General features: G+C 52.2%; 1 protein-coding gene and 1 long non-coding RNA gene across 2 annotated transcripts in view; one reads left to right on the top strand and one right to left on the bottom strand.

Annotated features, from left to right (window-relative positions):
* Positions 1–920: 920 nt before the first annotated feature.
* On the bottom strand, positions 921–2275 carry LOC142084478 (uncharacterized). Its single transcript, XR_012674380.1, has 2 exons — positions 2186–2275; positions 921–1753 (listed from the first exon to the last, which is right to left on the bottom strand). It is a non-coding gene; the product is annotated as an uncharacterized LOC142084478 (long non-coding RNA).
* Positions 2276–2354: 79 nt separating this feature from the next.
* The window catches only part of FAM53B (family with sequence similarity 53 member B), a 56522-nt gene continuing 36086 nt past the window's right edge, over positions 2355–22790 (top strand). The window contains exons 1-2 of the mRNA XM_075155258.1: positions 2355–2432; positions 21006–21243. Of these exons, the coding sequence (XP_075011359.1) occupies positions 21175–21243 (69 nt within the window). The 5' untranslated portion in view covers positions 2355–2432; positions 21006–21174. The remainder of the gene's footprint in view (positions 2433–21005; positions 21244–22790) is intronic.

The following is a 22790-nucleotide window of genomic DNA, read 5'->3' as shown; positions in this document are numbered from 1 at the left end:
TGGCCTTGAGCGAGTCCCTTACCTGCGTTCCTTGCCTGGCAGGAGAGGCAGAAGGATAAAACCATAAATAACTGTGAATGCTCAGGTGCTCAGAACAGCACAGAGCTGTAGGTCATCATGAAAAGGACACTTCTGAAATTATTAGCAACCGTGGTGCGTATGACTTGAATAACAACAAACTGGAGCAGATAGTGAAGCATTAGAAAGGCTACACAGACAGCAGATTGTAACTGAGCAGCCAAATCCTGTGCACTGAAGTGAAGGAAATTGTCTATCCGCAGGGCTTAGCACTGTTACATCTAAATGTTTTAATGACTTGGACCCCGGTATAATTTCATGGGGATCGTTAGCTTTTTTCCTACCCACAGAGTTTCCATCTCCGTAAGGAAGGCTGCTAGTCAGTGGGTAGCAAAGGCGCTGACATCCCAGACAAAAACACAAATTAAATCAGCTCAGAATCTAACTGAATGAATTTTGTGTCCAGGATGACTAAACTCTCATGCCCAGCTCTTTAAAGCTTGAAAGTGATTTCCGTCTTTTTCCCTTCTAACAAAGATCATCTGCATTGTCACCAGAGCAGGAACCTATGGCGAACCTTTAAATTTAAACAACGTTACTGAAAATATGATCTGTGGAAAACGGGTTTATGCTTTGGCAACAGGCTTTTACGCACGCTGGTAATACACAGCCGACCGATCCGTCGGAAAGCACAGAGGATGAGAGGTAAAAACTGCTGGGTTTGGACTGAGCTGCAGAAGCAGACGGAAAGCCACCTTCTGCTTGGTTTTGGAGACCAAGCCTGCACTGCGCAAGGCTGCCACGGGAATGGATTCAATTACGCTGCAAGCTTTATTACTGAAATATTCAGCTGGGAAACCATAAGAAAACATTTTCAAACTTGATTCCCGAAGTTCTGGAAAAGGAGTTTGTGAGTGTTTTATTGCTACCAGTCTCAATACATGATAAGAAAAACAAATACTGAGTGGGATGGAGGAGCTTGATGGAAAAGCCCCTTCACATTATGAAGCCCTTCTTCCTGTTCGTAGCCCACTCATACCGGCCACTCCTGCCTAATTTTATACGTACCGAGAACGGAGCCACTTTTGTTGAGATCAGTCCTCGCTACATTGGTGGGAGCAGCTCCTTTGTTAAATTTTCTCCCACTACTTCTGCTTGCTTACCTCCTTTCTTCTTTATTACATTAAATACTAACCGATAGTCTTCCTCGACATTTATGTGGTATCTTGGGCCGTGCATCAGCGGGGCAGGACATCCGAAGCACCGCTGAGTTACACAGCTAAAGCCTCCCTTTCCGTTCAGCGTGCACATGCCTTTACTCGTTCCTGCTTGCCATCCCCAGCAGCGTGCCCGGCCATCCAGCCGGGTGGATGAAATTTAGATGCTGAAGCTTCAGATTCATTCCTGATGACATCTGTGTTGTCTGCTTGCATATGTTCAAAATTAATGTTTAGGCTCTATTTTGTAATGAGTTCTAAATCTTCCTTTTAGCTGTCATGTAGTTTCCTTGTTCGCTAATTATGCTCGCTCTCGGAAGAAGCTGACGTGCTGTGCGCAGTTCAGCTCGGATGGATGGAAAATGTTATTGTTCGAGCAGATTGCTTCCAAAGGCCATCTCTCAAGTGAAGCCAAGCAGACGCATCTTTGAATACTGCAGAGGACCCACGGCCACCTTCACTCTGGCAGTGTTTTGCTCAGCTTGTGTTCTGTCAAATGCCTCTTCCCAAAAGAAATGCTGGAAAAATGGAGGGAAATTAAGGAGTGGGATTTTTTTGCCGAATCCCAGGCACAGTGTCGGATAGCGTGTATCTGTGATGTACTAAAACTTCAGGGCTACTTCTTGCTGGGGGGACCCTTCCAGGACTCTGATGGAGCTCTCTCCCTCCAGCCGGCCGTGCCACCAGGAGTCACTCTCGGCCTCCGAACGGGGCCGCGGAGCCCCACGCGAGTCCGCACCGCTCGCAGGCCGGGCTGCGGGACTGCTGAGGAGAGCAATGCCTGCCACCCAGCCTTGAACTCCCCATCGTTTAGCGCCTGGTCGCCGCTCGGACTCGCTTTTTTTTTATTATTTTGGGGGTTTCCCTCCCTCCCACGCTCTTTCTGGGCGATGTTTAACCCCGGGGATGCCCCTTCAGGGCGGCGGCCGGGGCTCTTTCCTCCCCCTTACCTCGCACCGACACCTCCGGGGCGCGGGTCCCCGCCGGGGCGGGGGCTCCCGCCGGGCTCCGCAGGTGCGGGCCGGGCCCTGCCTCCGCCGGCCCCGCTCAGGAAGTGACAAGCGCATTTCCTCCTCCCTCCCTCCCTCCCTCCCTCCGCCCGCCCCGCCCGCAGCACGGCGGCGGCGGCGGCAGAGGGAGCGCGGCTCGGAGCGGCGCCCACAGCCGGCCCGGCCGGGCCGCGCCGCCGCCACCACGGTAAGCGCCCGGGCGGGGCCGTGCGCGGAGCGGGGCCGCGCTGCGCTGTCACTCGCGGCGTGGGGGTCCCGCCGTGCCGTCCCGGGGAGGGGGGGCGGCGGACAAAGGGCGGCGGTGCGCCCTGCCCTGCTCGGGGCGGCACGGAGGGGTTGGGGGGGGCGGGGAGGGCACCGGCGGCCCCCCGGAAGGGTGGCACTCCCCGCCGGCCGCTGCGCATCCTCCGGGGCGCTTCGCTCCGGCCGGGCGGAGTGGGCTGGGGGCTGCCCGCCTTTGTGCCGCCGGGTCCGCTCTCCCCCGGCTTTCGACCCTGGGGACGCGCAGGTCGCCGTGGGGTGAGCGGTGCCGGCACCCCGGTCCTGCGCGGTTCGGCCGCGGAGGAGTCCTCGGGAGTCCAGAGGGAGCGAGGTGCAGCGGGGATGTCTCCTGGCGTGTGCCCGGGGAGCGGCGTGGGTTGTGTGCGGTGATGCTGAGCGCTTGTCGCGGGAGAAAACCGCTGCGGGACGAGCTGCGGTCGCCTGGCCGGCGTGTCGGGGGGAAGGTCGCCTCTCCAAAGTTTGGTGTGTGGGGAGCTGAGCGTTCCTCTCCTCCTCAGATTACTCTGTCTTTCCCTCTCTAATTTCTTCCTACAAATGGATCAACACGTGCTTTCCTTTCTCCGGGCCGAGAGTGATGTTTAACAGGGCTGAAACTTCGATGTCAGCGAGCTCGGTACAAAACCCGCCAGGTTTGGGGTCTGACGGGGGGCTGCAGCGCAGGGGAGCAGTGGACGTGGTTGAGCATCACTGCAGAGATGCTCTCCAGCCCGTCTGGGGCCATCACACACGCTTCCCGCCGTGCCCTGCCACAGTTTTCACGCCTGGCACGTGCGAGCTCTCGAGGCAGCTCGCGGCGGCGAGGGAGGGGCGCGGGCCTGTGCTGCGGGGCTTTGCCAGCCGCCCTGTGCCCCCCGGGGGGGTCTCCAGCGTCGAACGCAGCGAGGGACAGCAGCTCCTTGCTGTGGAAAATGCCCTGGCAGCAGAGTTGTCCTAGAAAGCCTGTGAGTCTTGTTTCTCCATTCAGCAACATCAGGTTGTTCGAACCATACGGTACGTGAAGATTTCACGTATAAATGTACGCGAAGATTTCCTGAATAAGGGTTTTCTCCTCAATAATTTTAAGATTTAATTTACTTGACAAGGAAAGTGAGTTTGCAACAGCACGGTGCCTGTCGCTGGGTAGTGCCGCCGCCTCTGTATGTGCCGTGCGGTCTCCGCGGGTGCTGGTGTACCTTGGCAGCGCACCCCCTCCTTAGGAAATCCTCTGGAGTAAAAAGTAAGCGTAATTTGTTATGAAATAGGCTGATAGACCAAACTTCAGTTTGCGATTAAAACCAGATGTGCATATTTTCCTTTTGAGTCCTCAAACAGTAATAAAAGACTACTTTGACAGATTAAAAACTACTTGCAAATTGCAGAGGTAGCAGTGTCTTGCAATAATGCTGTAAAAACACGGAGGGCTGTGAGCATCTCTGCCCGTCTCTCACCAATACCGGGTATCTCCGAGCACAGGAGGCTGCTGCTGCGTTCCCTCCGATTGCAAGGCACAGATTCCCTCGGCCCGCCTCTGATGCGGGCAGAAATATTTACCAGGGCTTGGCTGAGGGCTGGAAATAGAAATAAAGAAACCCCAAAACAATGTAGATAATGTTTCTAGAGAAAATATTTGGGGTGGGTCATGAAACAGATTCATTAGAGTGATAGTAAAAAAACCTGAATTTCAGAGCGGTTTGCTCTGTCCTTACCTGTTGTGGCTCATTGTAGGTTTGAAGAGAGCTTCTGATTTATTTCTTCGTTTTTAAAAGTCCTCTAGAGCCTGAGGATGCTTGTGGTGGTAGGTGTGTTAGACCCAGCTCTGGCTGGGCTCAGGGGTGCAGGATTAGGGCTGTTCACCCCATACCGGAGGCTCTTCTCTTAGAGAAGGACACAGCCTCCTCGCTTTCAAAAGTGGGGGGGAAAAACCCAACCAGAAAAACCCAACCAAACAACCTGCTGTGGAATTGTTTCCTTCTCTCCACTTCAAAGGAGAGGACGTCCCGCCGAGCACGGCCCCGTGGAGCCCGGCCACGCGTGCCGGTGGTTTTGCAGCTGAATCCCTGGATCCAGACTTTCTCGCTTCCAGGTTAAACCCAGAGGAGGGAGGGAAACTTCTGCGACTTCCAGCTCTGCACGGGGCCAAGGTCTCCAAGAACAGCTTCAGTTATAGAAAGCAGATGGCCTTCGGAGGAAGATCAGTAAGAGCTCAGGCTGTCGAGTGCAAAACTTTGCATGTAAAATCAGGGCAAATCAATTCAGTAGATAATTGATTTCTGTGAGTGAGATCCAAATTTTTACATAAGGAGATCAAGCAGACTGTGGGACAGAGCCAGCACCAATGTAGGCTAATTTTCAGATATAGATACCTGCATAAATAAATATACTTTTTGCTGAAACACCTGTATTTCTGTGCAGAACAGGCACGATGGGCCACGTCCTCAAGGGGAACAAGGTTTCTCCAATTTGTCCATTTTATTATTACTGATTGACTTCTGATTTCTCGAATGACAGCTGCGTGCTTTGAGGCTGTTCTTCGTTTTTCTTTTTTTCTTGTAATGTTGTATAGAGTTTCTTTTCTTGATCTTCATCGGGATGGAGGTAGTTTGTGCTTTCCTTGTAAAATCTCAGGTAGAGAAGAGGACACCCCAGGTCAAAAGGGCTAACTTTGGTTTTGTTCTCTTCCCCCTCCCGTATCATATGGTTTGTAGAATGATTTTGCTGGGAAATAGTCCTCATGAACGTTAATCGGCGGCAGAGCAGACTTTGGACCAACGGGCTGGGGCAGGGCGAGGTGCCAGAGATGCTCCCAGCTCTTCGGAGAGCTCAACCCGGAGGGGTCAGGTCTCCTTCCCATGTCCCAGGGGAGGGAGGGGGGAAGCAGAGCCTTTGCATCAGGTCTGCCCGCACCAAAACTAGGGTTGAAATAGTTGAAAATACCTTCAGAAAGACAAGCCCACGTTTTATTCCCGTGGCCGTGGGGGACCAGGCCAGCAGAGGAGCCAGGGAGGTTGCTCCTCTGTAACTCCTCAAGCAAGCTCTCTTTGTGGCTGGGTTTTTTTTTTTTCCTCCTTTCTCTCCCAAAATGGGGAGGAGGAAGAAGAGGAAGCAAGCCTGCTGACTCAGGGAAACAGAACAAAAAAAAAAAGGAGGTCTAACGGGTAGCAGGGGGCTGTGACTGTCGGCGGTCTCTCGTGCCTGGTCCGATGTGGTGGTGGAGCGAGGCGGTGATAGCCATTTCTTGGCAGCCTCCCCGGCACGCCGCGGTTCGCGTTGCAGGGGTCCCCGCGGGGCCGTGCAAAAATATCACCAAAACAACAGCTCCTCCAGCGCGTCTGCTCCCCGGAGAGCTAAATATAAACTAATCGGGTGAAGAGAAGGGAATTTTCCACCACGCTACTCATCTGCGCCTGCGAGGCTGCTGGGTCATTAAGCCTGACGGGCTGCTCCCCACCCCGAGGAGTCCTCCCTGCCCGAGCCCGCTCCCCGCCGACCACGGCACAAGTGCCACCGCTCTCTTAGAGATGAGACCTTCCATAAATTGCTCGAAAGCGGCTGGGGCAACGGCAGATCTGAGCGCTGGAGCTCTGGTTCTGCACTCGAGTGTCCCTATGAACAGTGGCCGTGTTATAACTATGAAAAAGGACTTTTCCAAGGTCACACTACGTGTCCGCAGTCGCAGCCCGGCTGCCTGCGACCCAGCTATTTGCTTAGAGCAGCAATGCCGAACGTGGCTCTGGTACAGTGAACCGGAGAGCAGATCCTCGGGCTGTTTTGTTTTTCCAAACTTTTACAAGTTGGCTGCCTTTAGAGAGAGAAAAATTCCCAGGCAAGAGCTTATTCCTGAAACTCTGCCAAGCTGGTGCGAGCTCTGATAGTACGGGCTGTGGATGCGTGAGCCCTTAGTCATCAACAGGTGAAGTGGGTATTGAAAATTAAAGTGTCATCACGCAATTAATTTACACCTGGAATTTCTCCTGGCTTCAGGTGGTTGATCCATGAGTTATGAAGCCTATGATGTTTGATATGTTAGATGTAAGATATCACATCTTATACATCTAACATGCTGTGGAAGATAAATACGATTTGATATGTTAGAAGTTTCTGTTGAAATGCACGGAAGGAGGAAACTGTGTTAGACTGACCTGGAGGAGCACCGCAGCCTGCATGGAGCACGGCTGCTCCCGGCACCGCAGGCTGTGGGTCCCTGCACGGGCGGGTGGGGGGTACCCAGGCGAGTTTGGCTCCGTAATCGCCGTATTTGAGTAATATTCTAAGAACTGGTTGTGTGAGTGCAAAAAATCTGTTCTGGTGCATTGAGTTTCTATACCTCCCCCCTAAAAAAAAAAATGCCCAAGGGAGACTTGGTCATGGGTTTTGCTTTTAGATGATTAAATATAGCAGCATCATTGGTGTCACTCCTCTGTAGTCCATTTGAAGCATCCCTTGGGCTATATCATTCCCTGTATTCATGGATCCTGGCCATAGCTTTTGCTTTCAGCAGCCAAAGTTCAGGGCTTGCGCTGTGCGGTAGGTATGGGACCGTAGTGAAAGAAGAGTTTTACTTTGTGGCCGTTTTGTGCTTATATATCGTTACGTCTCCTAGGGTTTGTAAAAAATGGAATCTGGCAAACTGTGATCCGGCAGCTGGAAAACCTGCTCTCCCTCTCTCTGCTCAAAACCAGAGCTCAAAAGAAAGGACTAAAAAGCCTTTTGATAGCAGAGGAGGAGCAGGGCTTGGGGGTGGTGGTGCAGAACGATGCTGCTGTCAAGGTGCTCCAGCATCTTGCTTTGGTCTCAGCAACTGGTCCGGACTGGGGGGGTTAAGAGACGCACCCCTCATCCTGCTCCTAAATCCAAGGTCTCCTCAGGGACGAGTTAAAGCACGTTATGCACTTACTTGCATTTAAGAAATTTCTTTTTTATCCTTTTCCCCATGACGACTCTTGCAGTGCCCTGAGACAAGCCTTCGTGCTCCTCTGCCTCAGTTGCCCCAGTTGTACAGCCGCCGTCATCGCTGTTCTGCACCGCTGGGAAATGCTAGGGAAGGAAAATGGCATTAACGAAGACGACTAGTCTCGGCTCTGGTTAGGACAGCCTAGCAGTTAGGCCAGGTGGTGGTAGCAATTTCTTGTTTTAAGTGATGTGGGAAGGTCGCGATAACTGTGAGTTTTGTATTTGTGTGCTTACCTTAATGTTGCTGAAAATAGCCTACTGGTGTGCTGGGTAATAGTTGTCGATGCTATAAAATTACTTCAAGTATATATATTATTAACCCCGTTATCGCATGCTTTTTTTTGTCCCAGCTGTTACAAATGAATATTGTGTAATATTTGTGAAAGGACAAGTTTTAATACTATTAAATAGACGCCAAAAGCTACAATTGTGTGCCAAAGCTGAAGATCCGTTAAATTATGAAGATACAGAAAGCATTAAAATATCCACATTTGGTTGTGCACTATCTCTCTTAATTCAGAAAAAGATTATCTCTTTATTGGACCATCAGTTGTGTTATAATTGAAATAAAATGCGATGGATGGTACTTCTCGGAGTGAAAGCATCGTGGTTAATGAAGATTTACAGTTACTGATAGCTTCATTTAGAAACCATCACCCACATTTTCGGTTGCGCATGGTTTATGTTGTTGGTAGATTACTTTTCCCAGGGAGGTTTTGGGTGAATTGTTAAGTATTTTAAACTTCATTTAAAAAAATCCAACTCTCCAGTGTGATGGATCGCGCTGTTGATGCCCTCCCCGTGCCTGTCTCTTGCGTACCCCCACGATACACCGTGAAGTTAAGAAGGAGCCGTGTTAGAGCTGAAACAAGAGCCTGGTCAGCCTGTGGGGGGGCTGCTTTGTCAGCCCTCCCTCCCAGTCCTTGCACAAACCGCCCTGGGGACCGTGCTGGGACGTGGGGGCTGCTGGGCGCGGGGATGCAGCAGCTCGCTCGAGGCGTAGGGCAGCGAGCCGGGAGAGCCGCGCTCCTGGAGGCTGCTCTGTGTATCACCAGTTTTAGTAATTTTCTGAATTAATTCTTGCTGGAGCACATCTTTTAGAAAAGCCATCCAGTGCAGAGATAAAAACGGAGCGAGGGCTGAGAATCTGCTGCAGTCGTTTATTACGCCATTAATTTATTGCAGTGATTATTGTCTATGCTGTTCAGGAAAAAATTGCACTTTGCCCTTACCCTGAACCTGCACAGTGTCGACTTTCCGCAGCGCTGGGTGCTGTGGCACTGCTGGTCTGCTCCCTCTGAAGGACCTGCTCGGCATCTCCTTCCCTCTCTGAAGGTGACCAGGTCGTTCCTGAGCAGTTCCCACTCCACATCCCCCCAGCCTTGCCCTGTGCCCATGTCTTCAAGTCCAGTCCCTCCTGGGGTGTTCTCCAGACCTTAACCAGACGTGGCGGAAGGCTCCAGATCCCCGTGGTGGTTGTGGAGTGCAGAGCACAGAGGCAATACCGTCTCTTCTCCTCCTGGAGATCCCAATTCATCCAGCCCGCGGTCCTATCTCCCACGTGCCTTGGTAATCCACCGTGCGGTGCAGAAGCCTGGGGACGTGCCCCTGCCTTCGAGGTGAGTGTCTTCTAAGCAGTTGTTTTTAAGGTGTATCTGAACATCTCAGTTGAAAACTCTGCTGGTTGCTTCTCTCCGTTCTGTATTGTCAAGTTGTTCTTCTCCATATTTAGTGCTCTGCCAGTCTTGAGTCACTTACACAGCACTGATTTTTCCTGTTTCCTTCCCAATTACTGCCAGAAATATTACATGGCATAAGGTGAAAGTCTAGTTTCTGTTGAAGCCAGTATTGCCAGTTTATTTGCAGGTCTGTTTGAGATGTGTCAGTTAAATAGTTATCGATAACTGTCATCCATCTCTCTGCGCTTTCACGAAGTCTGTTTTACCAGCGCTCCCTTTTACCGGCACAAAGGCGTCAAGTGAGACGAGAGCTCTGTTCTCGGTGGTGTTAGTTGTGCTTCCTGACGCTCCATCCTTGGGCTGACACCGGAGCCTTGCGGGGCTCGTTTTGTCGGGGCCGTCACGTTTACCACGCTGGCGTGTGCCTGTCCTCTGGGAGCATCGTCCGCGATGGCTCAGGAGGCTTTTTGGCATGATGTTATAAAAGTTGAAGGTGTAAATTATTTGGAGCTGTTGTTTAAGAAAGATCTATATTTAGTGCCTGCTGTTTAATATCATCTCAGGTTACTCTTGACAAACGTGACCGTATCATTTTACTTTCTCCTCAGGACGGCGTTAAAGTATATATTGACCATTTCTTCCTATTCTGCGTCGTGACTGGTGTTCCTGCCGTTCCTTCTGACTGCGGAGCGATGTTGTCAGTGGGATTTCTTGTTGTCCTTAATGTCTATAAAAAAACCCTGTATCTTGTTTTCTAACAGAGCCTGATGTTTAATTTGCAGTCTCATGCATTTTAAGGTGGTGTCATTATTTTAGGGACTTCATAATGATTTACAAATTCTAGGATTCATTAATTCCTTCGCTCATTAGTGTAGCAAGTTGATACGTGTTTTTCCATGTGATGAAGGTGGACATTTTTGCTGCCCTGTTTGTACTGGGCAATCATTCATGTCTTTGCACTGACAAAATACCTGGCGTGATTCACTTCCCGATAGCCTGCTGGCAGCTTTGGAGCCGGGATGGGATGCAGCATTTAGGTCAGTTCTCCTTGGGATGCCGTTTCGGGAGGGGGCTTCGTGGTTCACACCGCACTGGTGCCGGGGCCGACCCCTCTGTCCTTTGGGCTTCGCATTTCCGCGGCACAGAGGAATCTCTTTCTCCTCCTGATTTTCACCTGTGGGGTGGGAGGAAGGGAGATGTATGGAGAGTATCCAGAGATTGAGACTTTTGGGGTGGAAAATGCAGATGATTTTTTTTTTTTTTTTTCCTTCTTCCCCTTTACTGCATGTTCACGCTGTCATAAATGAGCTCGAGGAAGGCTGGGCAGGACGGTGTTTCTGCCAGCCCAAATAAAAGTGGAGACTGTTTTCATTTCCACTTACTTTTTTTTTTTTCTTTTTTTTTTTTTTTTCTCATCTCCGACACAGGCTGCAAATCTGAGCTTTTATGGGTGCCAAGCTATAGCGGGACTCATCCTGCCCCGCTCCAGCTGCGTGGGAATTAGGCATCTCCGGGGGATGAAGCATCCCAATGCCAGGAAAATTATCCTCTGCGGGCTTTACTTCTCCGGCTGGGCGGTCGCCTGGTGGGGTACCTTGCTTTGGGGCAGCGAGAGCCGGCTCACGGGAGCTGCACCCCGGGCTCACGGGAGCTGCACCCCGGGCTCGCAGCGGCGCGGGGGCAAACGTTTCACTGCCTGGCCCTCGGGGAGCCCCCGAGGGAGCCAAACCTGCGGGAGGTTTGGGCTCTACGTGCTGCTGACACCTCGCAGGAGCTGAGAGCGTGTTATAGCAACAGATTCTGTATTATTCCAGCCTCGCAAGCGTCTCCCTGCGATATTAAAAACAGCAGCTGAAACCCAAGTCCAAACTCTCAATGAATGACTCCGTGGAAATGCTGTCGGGCGCGTTTCGGTGCTGCTTTGGCTTTGATTTAAACGGGTAAACACGGTGAGTGGGTGTTTGCTTTGACTTCTTCCTCGAAGCGAAAGACTTCCTTTGAGGGAAGGTGAAGCCTCCAGTACTGTTCCCCATCACAGCATTAGACCATTCTGCCCGCGGCTTGGTGTTGGCGGTGCCTTCGCTGCGTGCCCGGGCCCTGTGGTGCCAGGTTTGCCCAGCAGCAGTGGGAAACCCCCAATTTCCCCCAGTATCGGGGATGCCTTGTGCCCAGGGCTCTGCTCGCGGGTATGAATAACCCTTGCAGAGCCTGGCTTCTCCATCTGGATGCGGCATGGTCATCCCAGTTGGGATGATGCTGCAGGACATCCTTGGCTTTTGAAGGCATCTCCCCCTGCTTGTCCCACACTTTTAAGCTCTGTTGCCCTTGAAGCTTCCCAAAAATCCCCTCCAGCTTTGGCTGCACCAGGCTTACAGGTCAGAGACAGCCTTTGCCACGTGGCGGGCGGTCGCTGGAGGAGGCAGGGGGGTGCAGCCCGTCCTCTCCTTGCCCTGCTGCATTAGGGAGAGCCCCCCTCTCCTCCTCACACGTTCCCCCATCTCCACCAGAGCTATCAAAACCGGCTCCTTGGCAGCCCGTGCACGTAGGAACCGTCTTCTGGTAACAGATTGTTATGTATTTAATGAACCCGAGGAAAACAAGAAATTTGAAGGCTGTGGGGCGATACAAGTTTGCTGTTCAGTCTGCCAAATTCACGCTAATTCAGACAACTCACAGATGTTTGGCTCCTCATTCGTTAAAGAGATTTATGTGAGATGCAGGGCTTGGAAATTTATTCCCGGAGAGACGGAGGTGGCAGCGTGGGCAAAGGTTTCCCGGCCTTGGAGGACTCCTTCCCTCCCTCCCTCCCTCCCTCCCTCTGCGGCCGTGCCGCTGCCGTACCTTCCTCTTGCCAATGTTGATGGCAACAAATGGACAAACAGCAGGGAAATGTGCCTTTCAGTCGCTAGGAGGATTAATAAAGGCTCTAGGTTCGTCTTTCAGGAGCCGAGGAGCTCTTTGAAAGCTATTTCTCAGCTGAGGAATGAAGCCCCAGAGATTGCCCAAGAGCAGGAGTACTTTGGTCTAATGCAGACAGTGGTCTCGTAGGGTTTGCAGGCGGCAGCGGGCACGTGTGGTATCCTGTGTGGGCACAGAGACCGTCTGCTGAAAGCATTTGAAACTCTTTAAAATGTTGCCTGCCTGGTTCAGGTAGATAATTTCAATTTTTGGAAGGTCCTAAGTGATCATTTTGCTGGGCTTCACGTGAGGGTTCTGCAATCTTAGGGGAATAAAGGGGAAGTGGTAGGAGGTGATGTGGAGTCTGGCAATCGATGCATACATCCAGTATTTCCCCGCTTTAAATTTGGATATTTTTTTAGAGGCTGTCAGCCTCTACTGATTCTCCAGCTCAGCCTCGAGAAAGGGAGAAATCTGACTTGCAAGCAGTATCCAAATCTGTTCTGAGAGCGATGATGGTGTTCCGGCGCTTGGCAAGCTTTCCTCAATTACGCTACGAGGTGTCCCAGATCTTGCTCGTACTTGGTCCCTGTGGTGGTTTTTTTGGTGGTCACCGATGAGTTGAAAGCGTTACGGTCAGCGTTGCAGCGCTGAGCCCGTTTTGCAGCTGCAAGATGTGCTTCTCGCAGAGACCCCGAGAGCTCTGGGGTAAAGAGGCCTGAGCTGGCCAAGAAGCCCCCCTAATCCTCCGAGTGTTGTTATCTGGCTGTAAGTAGGTGGACGTCGTGTTACAGAGGCAGGTATTAAGATGGGTTTATGTGCTATTTGAAATTGTTTATGCTTGAGAAGTGAGTCTGTAAAAACGGCATTGGGGGGGCTGTGTTTACTGTCTCCGTCTCAGATATTTCAGGTTGTAAATGGGAAAAGAATGTAAGGAAGAAACAAGAATTGTTTTTTGTGTCTGTTTACAAGAGCAGCACACTCCAAGCGGTAATTAAAAGTAAACCTGGACTCTGCTGGCTTGTTCAGCATCCCTAGTTGTTGAGATTAAGCAGCCAAAGCAATTCTCAGTTCAGCAATTTCTCAGCTTTTGGGAGCGTGGCCAACACTCACAGTGTCTCACAGACCATTGCAAATTCTTGTAATAAATCTCACAATTGGGGGGGAAAAAAAAAAAGTAGAAAGGTGAGATGGTTTGTTGGACCAGCAGGCTGGATTGTTGCTGCCGCTTCAGCTGCTCCTCTCCAGAGACAACCCTGGGTCCAATATTTCCAATATTCCTTGGAAATACTACTCAAAATTAGCAGCAGTCCCCTAATGAGCGGATTAGGCAACGATTACAGGTTTGCTCAAAGAGAACGTGCCATTTCTACAGGTGTTTTTCAGACTAAAACCGCGCTGTAGGATATGTCTTACTATCGGCGCCGTGCAGAAATATTGTCAGTGTCTGTCCCCAGGCCAGCGTGGCTGCCGGGAGGGCTGCGTCCCTGCGGGGCTCCCCTGGGACCAGTCCTGCTGGGGGAGGAGGATGCTGGGCTCGTGGGGCTGAGCTCTGCCACAGCAGCTCTGGGATAAGCTGCTCCCGGCGTTGCTCCGCGGCAGAGCGATGCGCTGGGGATGCACCCTCAAGCTGGAGCAGCTCGTCAACCTATGCGCATGGCCGGTAAGGAGTGATCCCTTTGAAGGTCTGATGCTGGTCCTCCACGAAAATACATGTGTAGGCTGCACGTGCCATCAAGAGATACTGAAGACCCCACATTAGCGCTCTGAATGGCTACGCTCTTCTCTTTAACTACCGGGCATGAGTTTTCGTGCAGCGAGCTGGGTCCTGTGTGGTCCCTTCGCACGTCTCACTGGCACCTCCCCGCTGGAGACCAGCAGTCTCCTCGTTCGCACCTCTCGCTTGCCGCTTGCTGTTTTGCGATGACTAATTTTGCTCTCTTCTCTTCCTTTTCAGTTGCCAGGGAGGCAAAGGCAAAGTCACTGCCAGCACCATTTTCTTCGAGCTAAGATGTTGAGACAAAGCACCTCTGCCCTACCCTGTCCTTCCAGTCCTTTCCGCTGCTCGTGTGTAAGGGAGTCTTTCCCCTGCCGCTCCTATTCCCTACGAGCACGGGGCGATAAACCTGATGTGTTTTACTCAACTAGATGGAGTGTAATTTTCCTTAATTGCTCTTACTTCTTTTTGGTGAGAGCTTGCCTGCAGTCGAGGTCCAACCCAAACGTGTAGACCTTGGTGTGAGCTTGGACTTCAGGCTCTCCCTGCAGGCTGGGGTGTTTGGACGTGTGGTTTGGGGCTCAGGGTGCTGGGGACCCGCTGCCTTGCGTGACTTCGGCGTCGGGTTGAGGTGGTACCCAGGCACTTGGAGCAAGGGATTGGATTGAAATAATAGATTTTTATTTGCTTAGTAATTAATTTATGGTTGTGGGCAGGACCCTGGTACCTCCGTTATTCCTAGTAGCAAGGGTTAACGTTAGACCTCGGTAAGCCAGGTTGCACGCGGCCATCCGCGGTGGCTGCACATCGTATTTTCTGTTCCTAACGCGGCCCCTCGAGATGGGCACTGTTGTCTAGACCTCGGGCTCCTTCTGGCTGTGGATTTTGTTAGCGTGGCTGTAGAGGTCGGCTCCGTCCGGGCTGTCCTGCGCTGGCAGCTCTGCGGCACGCGTGAGCGCTGGGCTGCGTTGGCGAGAGCCTCCGTTCCTACGTGAAGCTGTCGGCTGTAAGCAGCAAGGTGATGCGGTTGGAAGCTGTGCAGACCTAGGGAGCGACGCTCATCTTAAACACAACCCATTACTGCTTTCCCCTTTGGTGTGCCGGCCGTTAAAAATGTTGAGTGTAGGCAAGTCTTTTACTTATTAATGAATGCTGAAAGTGTGTCTTTATCTTGGTAGCCCTGGGAAAGATGAGTCTAGCTGCAAGCAGCAGGCACAGGAGGACATTTTTCTTCCTTTTCTTTGGCTGGTAATTTCTGAGTACCTGGAGCACGCGGCGAGCTCGAGTCCTTGCCCGGCAGCGCTGTGCGGGACGCGTGGTCTCCTGCACCGGAGCCCTTCTCTGGCCTCTCGGCAGGACCGTGCCTGCCCTTCCAGGAGCTGGGGAAGACCCTGTGGACCAGAAGAGGTGACGGCAGGCTCAGGGAGAGCCGGGGCAGTTCTGCAGCCTTTCTCCTCCGAAGGCCGGGCAGCCTGGGGCAGCTCTTTCCTCTTGACAGAGTCCCAGGGGACGACCCTGACGTGGCTGCATCCGTGGAAATTTTGTCCTTTGAAGTCAAGTGCGCTGACTCATGATCCTGTTTACTCAGGACTCGTCCACGGGGCGTTTTCAGAGGGTAAAGACTTCTTCTCAGGCCCTGAATGGCGTCTTTCACGTTTATTGGAGGTTTTTACCCCCTAAATAAAATCAATATTCGCTAATGATGTGGAAGAGCGAGATGCTGAGCAAGACTGCCCGAGAAAGGGGGGCAGACGGCAAATTATTGCCCGAGTGAGGAAATGAGCCCACGTTTAGCTACATGCAAATGATGGGCTTCAAGGATTTTCCCAAATTTGTAACACAATAAATCAACAAATTGAACACCTCTTGGTGTTCTCTAAAGCGCTGATGGTGAGACAGGCTGTGCAACGAGGAGATTCAATGTAGCTCCCAATCCCTGCTAAGAAGCAGAAGGATGGGGAGGGGGATTTTTAGTTTGGATAAAAAATTGCAATGTGATGCTCTGTAGGAAGCCGTAAACCCCACAATTTGCAATCGCAGTAACCAGTTTTGGCTCATTCCCCCAATCCCTTGTAAGTCACCTGTAGCGTTTGGAGAGGGGTTGGCTGGCTGCAGTGTGCTCGCACGCCGGGCTCCGCAGCAGTCTGTCTGCACGGAGAAACTGGGATCTGCGTAGCAGGAGGGGAATTTCTGTTTAATTGGTGAGAGGGAGAGGGCGGTTAAGCCTTAGAAACGTGCTCAGAGTCTGGCCCGGAGGGATTAGGTTTGGTTCTTCAAACATGTGGGTCTAAAAGGTGTTAAATAAACTCCGTGATCGCGGCAGCTCTTCGCTCAGCCCGTCGTTTTCCACCAGCAAGCTGCTTTTACTGCTTTTCCTCTCAGAAAGCCATTTATGTCAAACTGCTGCCTCTGTCCTCGCTCACATTCGTTTCTCCTTCGGTGGCGTTTGCAACTTCTGAACCGGCGTTACTGAACCTCGGGGCAGCGGCTGCCAGGAGATGCGCTGAGCCGGGAGGCTTGGCTTGCTCCAGCCTTGCCTCCCGAAGCACCTCGTGCCTTTGTGTAGCATCAGCGCTGGCTCTCCGGAGCCGTACAGCCGGGGTTCGCGATGTGGCCATGGGAATATTTTTTGCTGAGCCAAAGCGTCCTCTCGGTTGCACCGTAGCGTTTTGGAATGACGCTGCTGGCGGCGATGGAGCCAAGTCCGCAGCTACGCCGAGGATGAAGGCTGGGCTTGGGTGGTTGTCCTTCCTCCTCTTTCACAGAGTTTGGAAGGGATTTGGAAGTGGCTGGAAATCCTCTGCCCGGAGAGGAACGGGCAGCTCTCGGTTTCATTCAGAAAGTAAAGGTCAGGAATGCTTCCCCTTTCCTCTTGCAGGGGTTTAAGAAAACTTTCTGTGCAGTCAAAAGGGTGCCTGAATATTTCTTCAGGCACAGCCCAGGGAACAGTGCTGGGGCATGGGGTAGGACGCGGGGTCCTCCGTGGGTCGTGGCTTTTTCACTGAAGACTTTAAGCAGCATTAAAAATTCAGCAGGGGTGGGTGATTTATATTCCGAGAGCGATCCCGCTGTGCTGCTTGCAAGGTGTATCAGTATGCAAAATACGGCTCTGGCTCCTCGCTCCTGTGTGCCCTTTCTGCCTGTAAATAGGTTTTACGTCAGTGCGTGTGTCTGGAGATGGATTATTTGAGCTGGACGGGGGTTGAATGTTTTCTGGTCCCACAGCAAGTGGAAATCTGTGGGATGCTGGTCCTCTGTCGTCTTCAAGAAGGGTGCTGCTGGGGGTCAGATGGATGGGTATGCGGTATTGGTTACTGTTCAGGCTCCCTTCAGCCGCGGCAGAGCGTCCGACAGACAGTTTGCTAAATCCCGAGGTCTTTTCCATACATTTCGGTGTAGCAGGTGAACGGGGTACGGCGGTGACTCGGCAGCTGCAGGGTGCTTGGCGTCCGCTGCGGTAGCACCGGCCGTGGTGCGGGGAGTGGGACCTCCCTGCGGGGAAGGGCTGTTTGCCCCCGGTCCGCAGTTCTAGGGCTGTGCTTCTTGCTGGTACCTTGTAAGGAGCATATTTGTTCACAAGCATTGCCTTTCAAGCCTATAGATGAAAGTTGGATCATCCGACTTACTCTTTTTGCAGTGTAATTTTTTTCCAAGCCCAACACTCAGTTGCTGTGCTACTGTCCAGAAAGCAGATATAAGAGAAACCTCTTTCCACCTCTGCAACTGCAAAGATCACAGAGGCTTCTGCTCGGTGATTTTGAAGCAATACCCATGGAAAAAGCACTGTTTGCTAAAATTTGGGGGTTTCCATGCGCTAGTGCTGCTCCGAGCAGCTCAGGAGATTGCGTTGATCCCAGTGGCCATGGCCCAAGTCTAAACTTAACCTTGACAGAGGGATGAAGATAGTTCCTTTATCTGATTGCAAATGAGGAAATACATGTCTTAAAATAATTAATGGTCCCCCAAAGAGTATCTTTTTATTAGCATGTGTGTGTGTGAAAGCCTCCAGTCTATAAATACGCAGTAGTTTCCTCTCAAGAGTCAAGAGGGAGAACGTCCCGGGTCTGCAGAGGCGTTTCTGTCCCGCAGCACTTGTTTGCATGGGTAGGACGTGACGGGGCAGGACCGCGCTGGGTCATGCCGTGCGTCAGGAGCCCGGTGAAGCAGGATGGGGAGCCAAAGATCACATTTCACTGGAAAAGTTTTCCTTTTTATTGCAGTTTCTCGATGGGGATGATTTCTAGTTAAGAGCCCAGACCCGAAAGCGCGCCTCGGACCCGACGTTGGGTGATGCTAGCTGCCAGCTTGCAGCACGGCCGGCGGTTTGCTGCGTTATCGTTAGGGTTGCATTAATTGCAGGAGATGCAGCGGAGCAGGGAGAGGGGAGGCAGAGGCGGCGTGCGCTGCCGCTCGGGCAGGGAGCGTCTGCCTGTACTTGCGCTGTTCCTGCCTGCTGGCTGCCGCACGCCTGGGTGTGTATAGGAGTCTGCTGCAGCAACATATTAATCATTACCTTAGGGAAAGATAATTATTCTTGAAGAAATAATACCCTGTTAACGAGGAACAGTGCCTTAACTGCTTTCATGCTGCTCTGAACGCTTGTTTGATCTTCACTGCCCGTGCTGCTGCCGCGCCGGCGATGGCTCCGGCGTCCTCCAAAACATAGTGAGTCCGGCCCCGCAGCAAGCATCGCTATCTCTGCGTCAGGATCAGGCACAACCGAGACTGTGGCAGATAAAAATATAAACCTCGGGTGTTTTTAGTCCCCATCCTGTGCTTTAGCCATCTATGGCGTGGGGCAGAGGAGCAGGAGGGCACTGCCAGCTCTGCTCCGGGGGGTTTCCCCAGCACTGGGGGAAGGCTGGAGCCTCCCAAAGAGCCTCCTGCTCCTCATCCTTAGGGAGGGCTTTAAACCTGGCTTAGCTCCCCTGGTTCGGAGGCACACACTGGGGTCTAAGTGCCTCTCCTCCGCTGGGCTGCTGTGTGCATGCTGGTCTCTGGGAGGCTGCTGGCCCCGCCGGTTTGGCAGGAGGGGATTTTTCCTTGGGGAATGGGAGCTCTGTTTTGGCAGATCCGGCTGGGACATGGGCGAGGACAGCCGCTGCCCTGCTCCCCCTCCCCGGTCTGCCGCTCAACCACGGTAGCTGGTGGGGCTAAAATTGCAGGGAGAGCAGCCACAAGAAGGAAAAGGAGATGAGCCGGCAAGGATAGGGTGCTGTGCAGCTGCCAGCGGTGCTGCATACGTGCTGCTGGGGCCCCGAACTGGTGTTGGGGATCTTGCTGTGAAACACTGGAGGCTTCGGCAGCGAGCATACCACCAGTGTTGCGTATTGTCCCCTCTATCGCTGTTTCCGTGTTGCTTGGTCCTCGCTTCCACGCATCTTCCGTTTGTCCCCGTCTGTCCCCTGTTTCGTGCTGACACTGGCAGCCTTTTTCGGGGAGCATCCCCTCCTCTTGTGTGTGTTCAGAGCCTGGTGTAAGCAGCCATCCCTCCTGAACGGGACCTCTAGGTTTTGCTGCAGAGCAAGATATTTGATGCAAGGACTGTCAAAATGCAGAAATGTAAAACTCCCGTGGAGCTTATTAACGACCATACAGCAACACTTTCTGCTTGCTCCTCGAAAACAGCTTGATGTCCCCAAGCTGGCCCCAGCGCAGGGCTCGGGGAGCCTCCGGGGCATAACCCTGGGGGTCCGTGTGCTGTAACAGAGGTGTCTGCGCTGCCTCCGGGATCACCGGGGGGGTTGCAGCCCCGCGGTGATGGGGACACGTTGCGTTGTCAACTGGTCCTCCAGCCACCCCCTCCTCCCTTACGTCGTGCTTTCCTCATACGAACCCAGGCTGTCCATCGTACAAATATCTGATCTGGGCTCAGCAAATTATGTGTCATTTTGATGGTCTGAGATGCTTTCCTTTTCTATTTGACAGTTTCCATTTGGTCATTGGGTTGCCCAGTAAATTGTATCTTATAAGCCCACCAATGTCCCGTAAGAAGCTGGAGACTGTACCACGTGCCCTTGGGAACAGTAAATCTTTGGAAAATGTATTGATTCCCAATCCTGGCTTTGCACTCTGGATGAACTTTGTCCTCACAAGATAATAGAAGGTGATTTTTCTTTACCAGCCAGCTGGCCTTCAAACGAGCTACTCATAACACCATCGCAAGCTCTAATCCAAGTAAACATGGAAAAGATGATTTATGAGCTGGGAAGAGAAGCCATATCAGCTCGTAATGAGGTTTAATGCTTAGTGGCATATTCTCAAATATTGTCCTTAAATAGTGCAATTGGGTTTTGACTGCATGTTACAAGATCAGTGGTTTATGCTCTTCGGATCATGGTGGTTTTGTTTGCTTGCATTAACTGCAAGGCAACAAAATAGCGAAACAGGATTAGAGGAGTGATTTGGGGAAAACACTGATTTCTAGAATCAGGTGTGAATTGCAGTCTGTCTGCTTTTACACGGGAGTGAGTTCGTCGGGGAGGATGCCAGGAGGTGAGGCAGAGCTGGGCAGCTGCTCGTGGTCAGGGCTGTGCGGTGCTGTATGAGCCTGCAGCTTGTTTTTTAATACGGGCTCCTCATTGTGCAGCCTTTAGCTTTTCCTACCTAAAACTACCTAAGAAGTAGGTAAGGATCGAGAGGCATAGCGTGGCCCTTAGGATTTCGGGGCAGGGAGCTCTCTCCTTCCTTGCAGGCAACTCTTTGCCTTGTTTTTTCCCCAAAGGGCTCTTCATGGGTTGGGAATCGGGGAGTAGCTGGGGAGGGATAGGGGCATCCAGGGGCTTTCACAGCCTTAATGATGCTGGAGGGGCTTTTTCTGCTGGGCATCTGCTGCCAGTTGGGCTGGGGGCAAGGGCTTCTGTGAGACCAACCCTGGGGCTTTAACGAGCCCTTCTATCACAGCCTCGGTATCTTCGATATAGGGGATATGAGTTCCCTTTTTCAAAGGGAGGATTCAGAGGAAACTTTACTTATTTATTTATCCATTTGCCTGAAATACTTCTGTCCCTCCGGATCGCCTCGTGTACCTTAAGGGCTTCCACCAGCGAGCGCCCATCCTGCGCAGCACCTCTGCGCTGATGGGGTGCGGAGGAACACCAACAATATTTAAGAATCTAAAATAAATACTCCCCTGGAGTAACTGCCGTCGGGGTGTTTTTCAGGCAGCGCTCGCCCCTTGCCCAGCACACCCACCCTCATCCCGCCCTCTCCCCAGGCAAGTCCCTTAACGCTGTTCTTCTCTCTGTGCCTACAGGGAGTTTGCCGCGCTCGGAATCCTGTGCATCCCCCGAGGAGCCGGTGGGAGCCGGCGGGGCCGAGCCTTTCCTGGGGGAACATGCACTGAAAGAGGAGCTTCACCAGACCACGGCTGCCGGTGCCCTTCGCCTGGACCCTGATGGACTCCGAGGCAGGACTGCATTACCATGGTGATGATCTTAACCAAAACTCGGGAAAACAAAGGTGCTGACTCTGTAACATGCAGGACTGAGCTGGTAAGCTTTGTGAAATCTTCCTTCAAAACTCTTTTGCTGCCGAGAGCTTCGCTGTAGCTTTACAATAAGGGGTTTTGTGCTGCAGGGCTGGATCTTTAGATGGTTTATAGCACTTATTTCTACTGAGTTGCATTAATATCCAAGGAGCAGGCGATTAGTAAACGATTGGAGTGCTGTGGCTTTTGCATATGTGAATTTCAGTAAGCATGCAATGGAATAAACAGTAGAAAAAAATAAAATCAACGCCGTGAATAACACAGGCGAGAAGTTGCTTCACCAACAGCGAAGAGATGCTCACCATTAATAGGAGGATGAGCAAGTGGGGAGCAGGATTAAGTGGGAGATGGCGAAGGGCAGTGCTGTGGTACTTAACAGTCTCACTGGCAGGCTGGAGGGATGCAAATCCAACCACGCCGAATGAGCAGGCAACAAAAAAAAAACAAATTAGGGGCAGCAAACAGCCTAAATGATTCTGCAAGGGGTGAACAAGTCCATGGGGCTGAGCGTAGCTGCGGTAGTGGGAAATGAGGGGCAGCGCGTTGTCTGGGGACAGAGTCAGAGCAAGCGAAGGCGGGGAGCAGGGGCAGGAGGAGGAGGTTCGGGGTGATGGAGAGCCATCTGAGAAAGCCCAGAGCAAGGCTGGTCGTGGACGTTTGCTCCTCTGTCTTCCAGGAGGGATGGTCATAGTCTGAGAAGAAATTAGACCGAAAGGCTATTCCTCGCGGGGTGTGCTGAGAACCTCGGATAAGGGCGTGCAGGAACACGGAGGAAGCATCTGGCAGGGCTAGCCATAAATGGGCATTTTGAGCTTAAAAGAAATATAAATGCCTAAATTTGCTGAGGATGACGAACGGTCAGGCTTCCTGAGCAGATAGCCCAGTGTGCCGGGGCGAAGGCAGGCTGCCCTGGCAGTACGCGGCAGAGGAGAAGGCGAGCAAGCCAGAGGCAGCATTAAATCCTGCCTTAAAAGGGTGAAATTTGGGAAGGAAAGATATTGATATATTAGAAAAATATCCTTGCTTTAGCGTTGGCTTCTGCTGGGAAGGCAGCATCTCCCGCGGCTGCTGCTGGGGGCGGCGAGGGGGGAGCCGGAGCATCCGACGCCGGCTGTGCCCAGGAGGCGTGCGGGGCAGATGGAGGGGAACTTGCTGCAGAGAGGAGGACGAGAAGTAGTTTCTTCTACTCCTACGGGAAGGGATGGGCACCCGGGCTGTCCGATGGCAGGCAGCGGAGGTGCGGAGCTGTAACGCGAAACTTTGCCCTCGCGTGTTTGCCGAGTGCCTCCCGCAGCTCTGGGGCTGGGTCAATAGTGCAATAACAGTCCTGCTTACACAACTGTCGGGTTGTCCGGGCTGTTAAATTGGGGTGGATGTTCACAAGAAGTCTGATGCACCAAAGAAAGCAAGAGTTTTTCCGTTGACTTCATGGGAAAGGCCAAAAAAAAAACCTAAAGGAAATAAATGTGCAAGCAGCAGGACAGTATCACCTACCAACACCCGATGGGCTCGTTTGGTTCAGTTCCCAGTTTGGTGTTAACATGAAACTCT

Source organism: Calonectris borealis, chromosome 7 (genome assembly GCF_964195595.1).
Source record: "Calonectris borealis chromosome 7, bCalBor7.hap1.2, whole genome shotgun sequence".
NCBI classification, from domain to species: Eukaryota; Metazoa; Chordata; class Aves; order Procellariiformes; family Procellariidae; genus Calonectris; species Calonectris borealis.
This window is presented reverse-complemented; position numbering and strand designations above follow the sequence as displayed.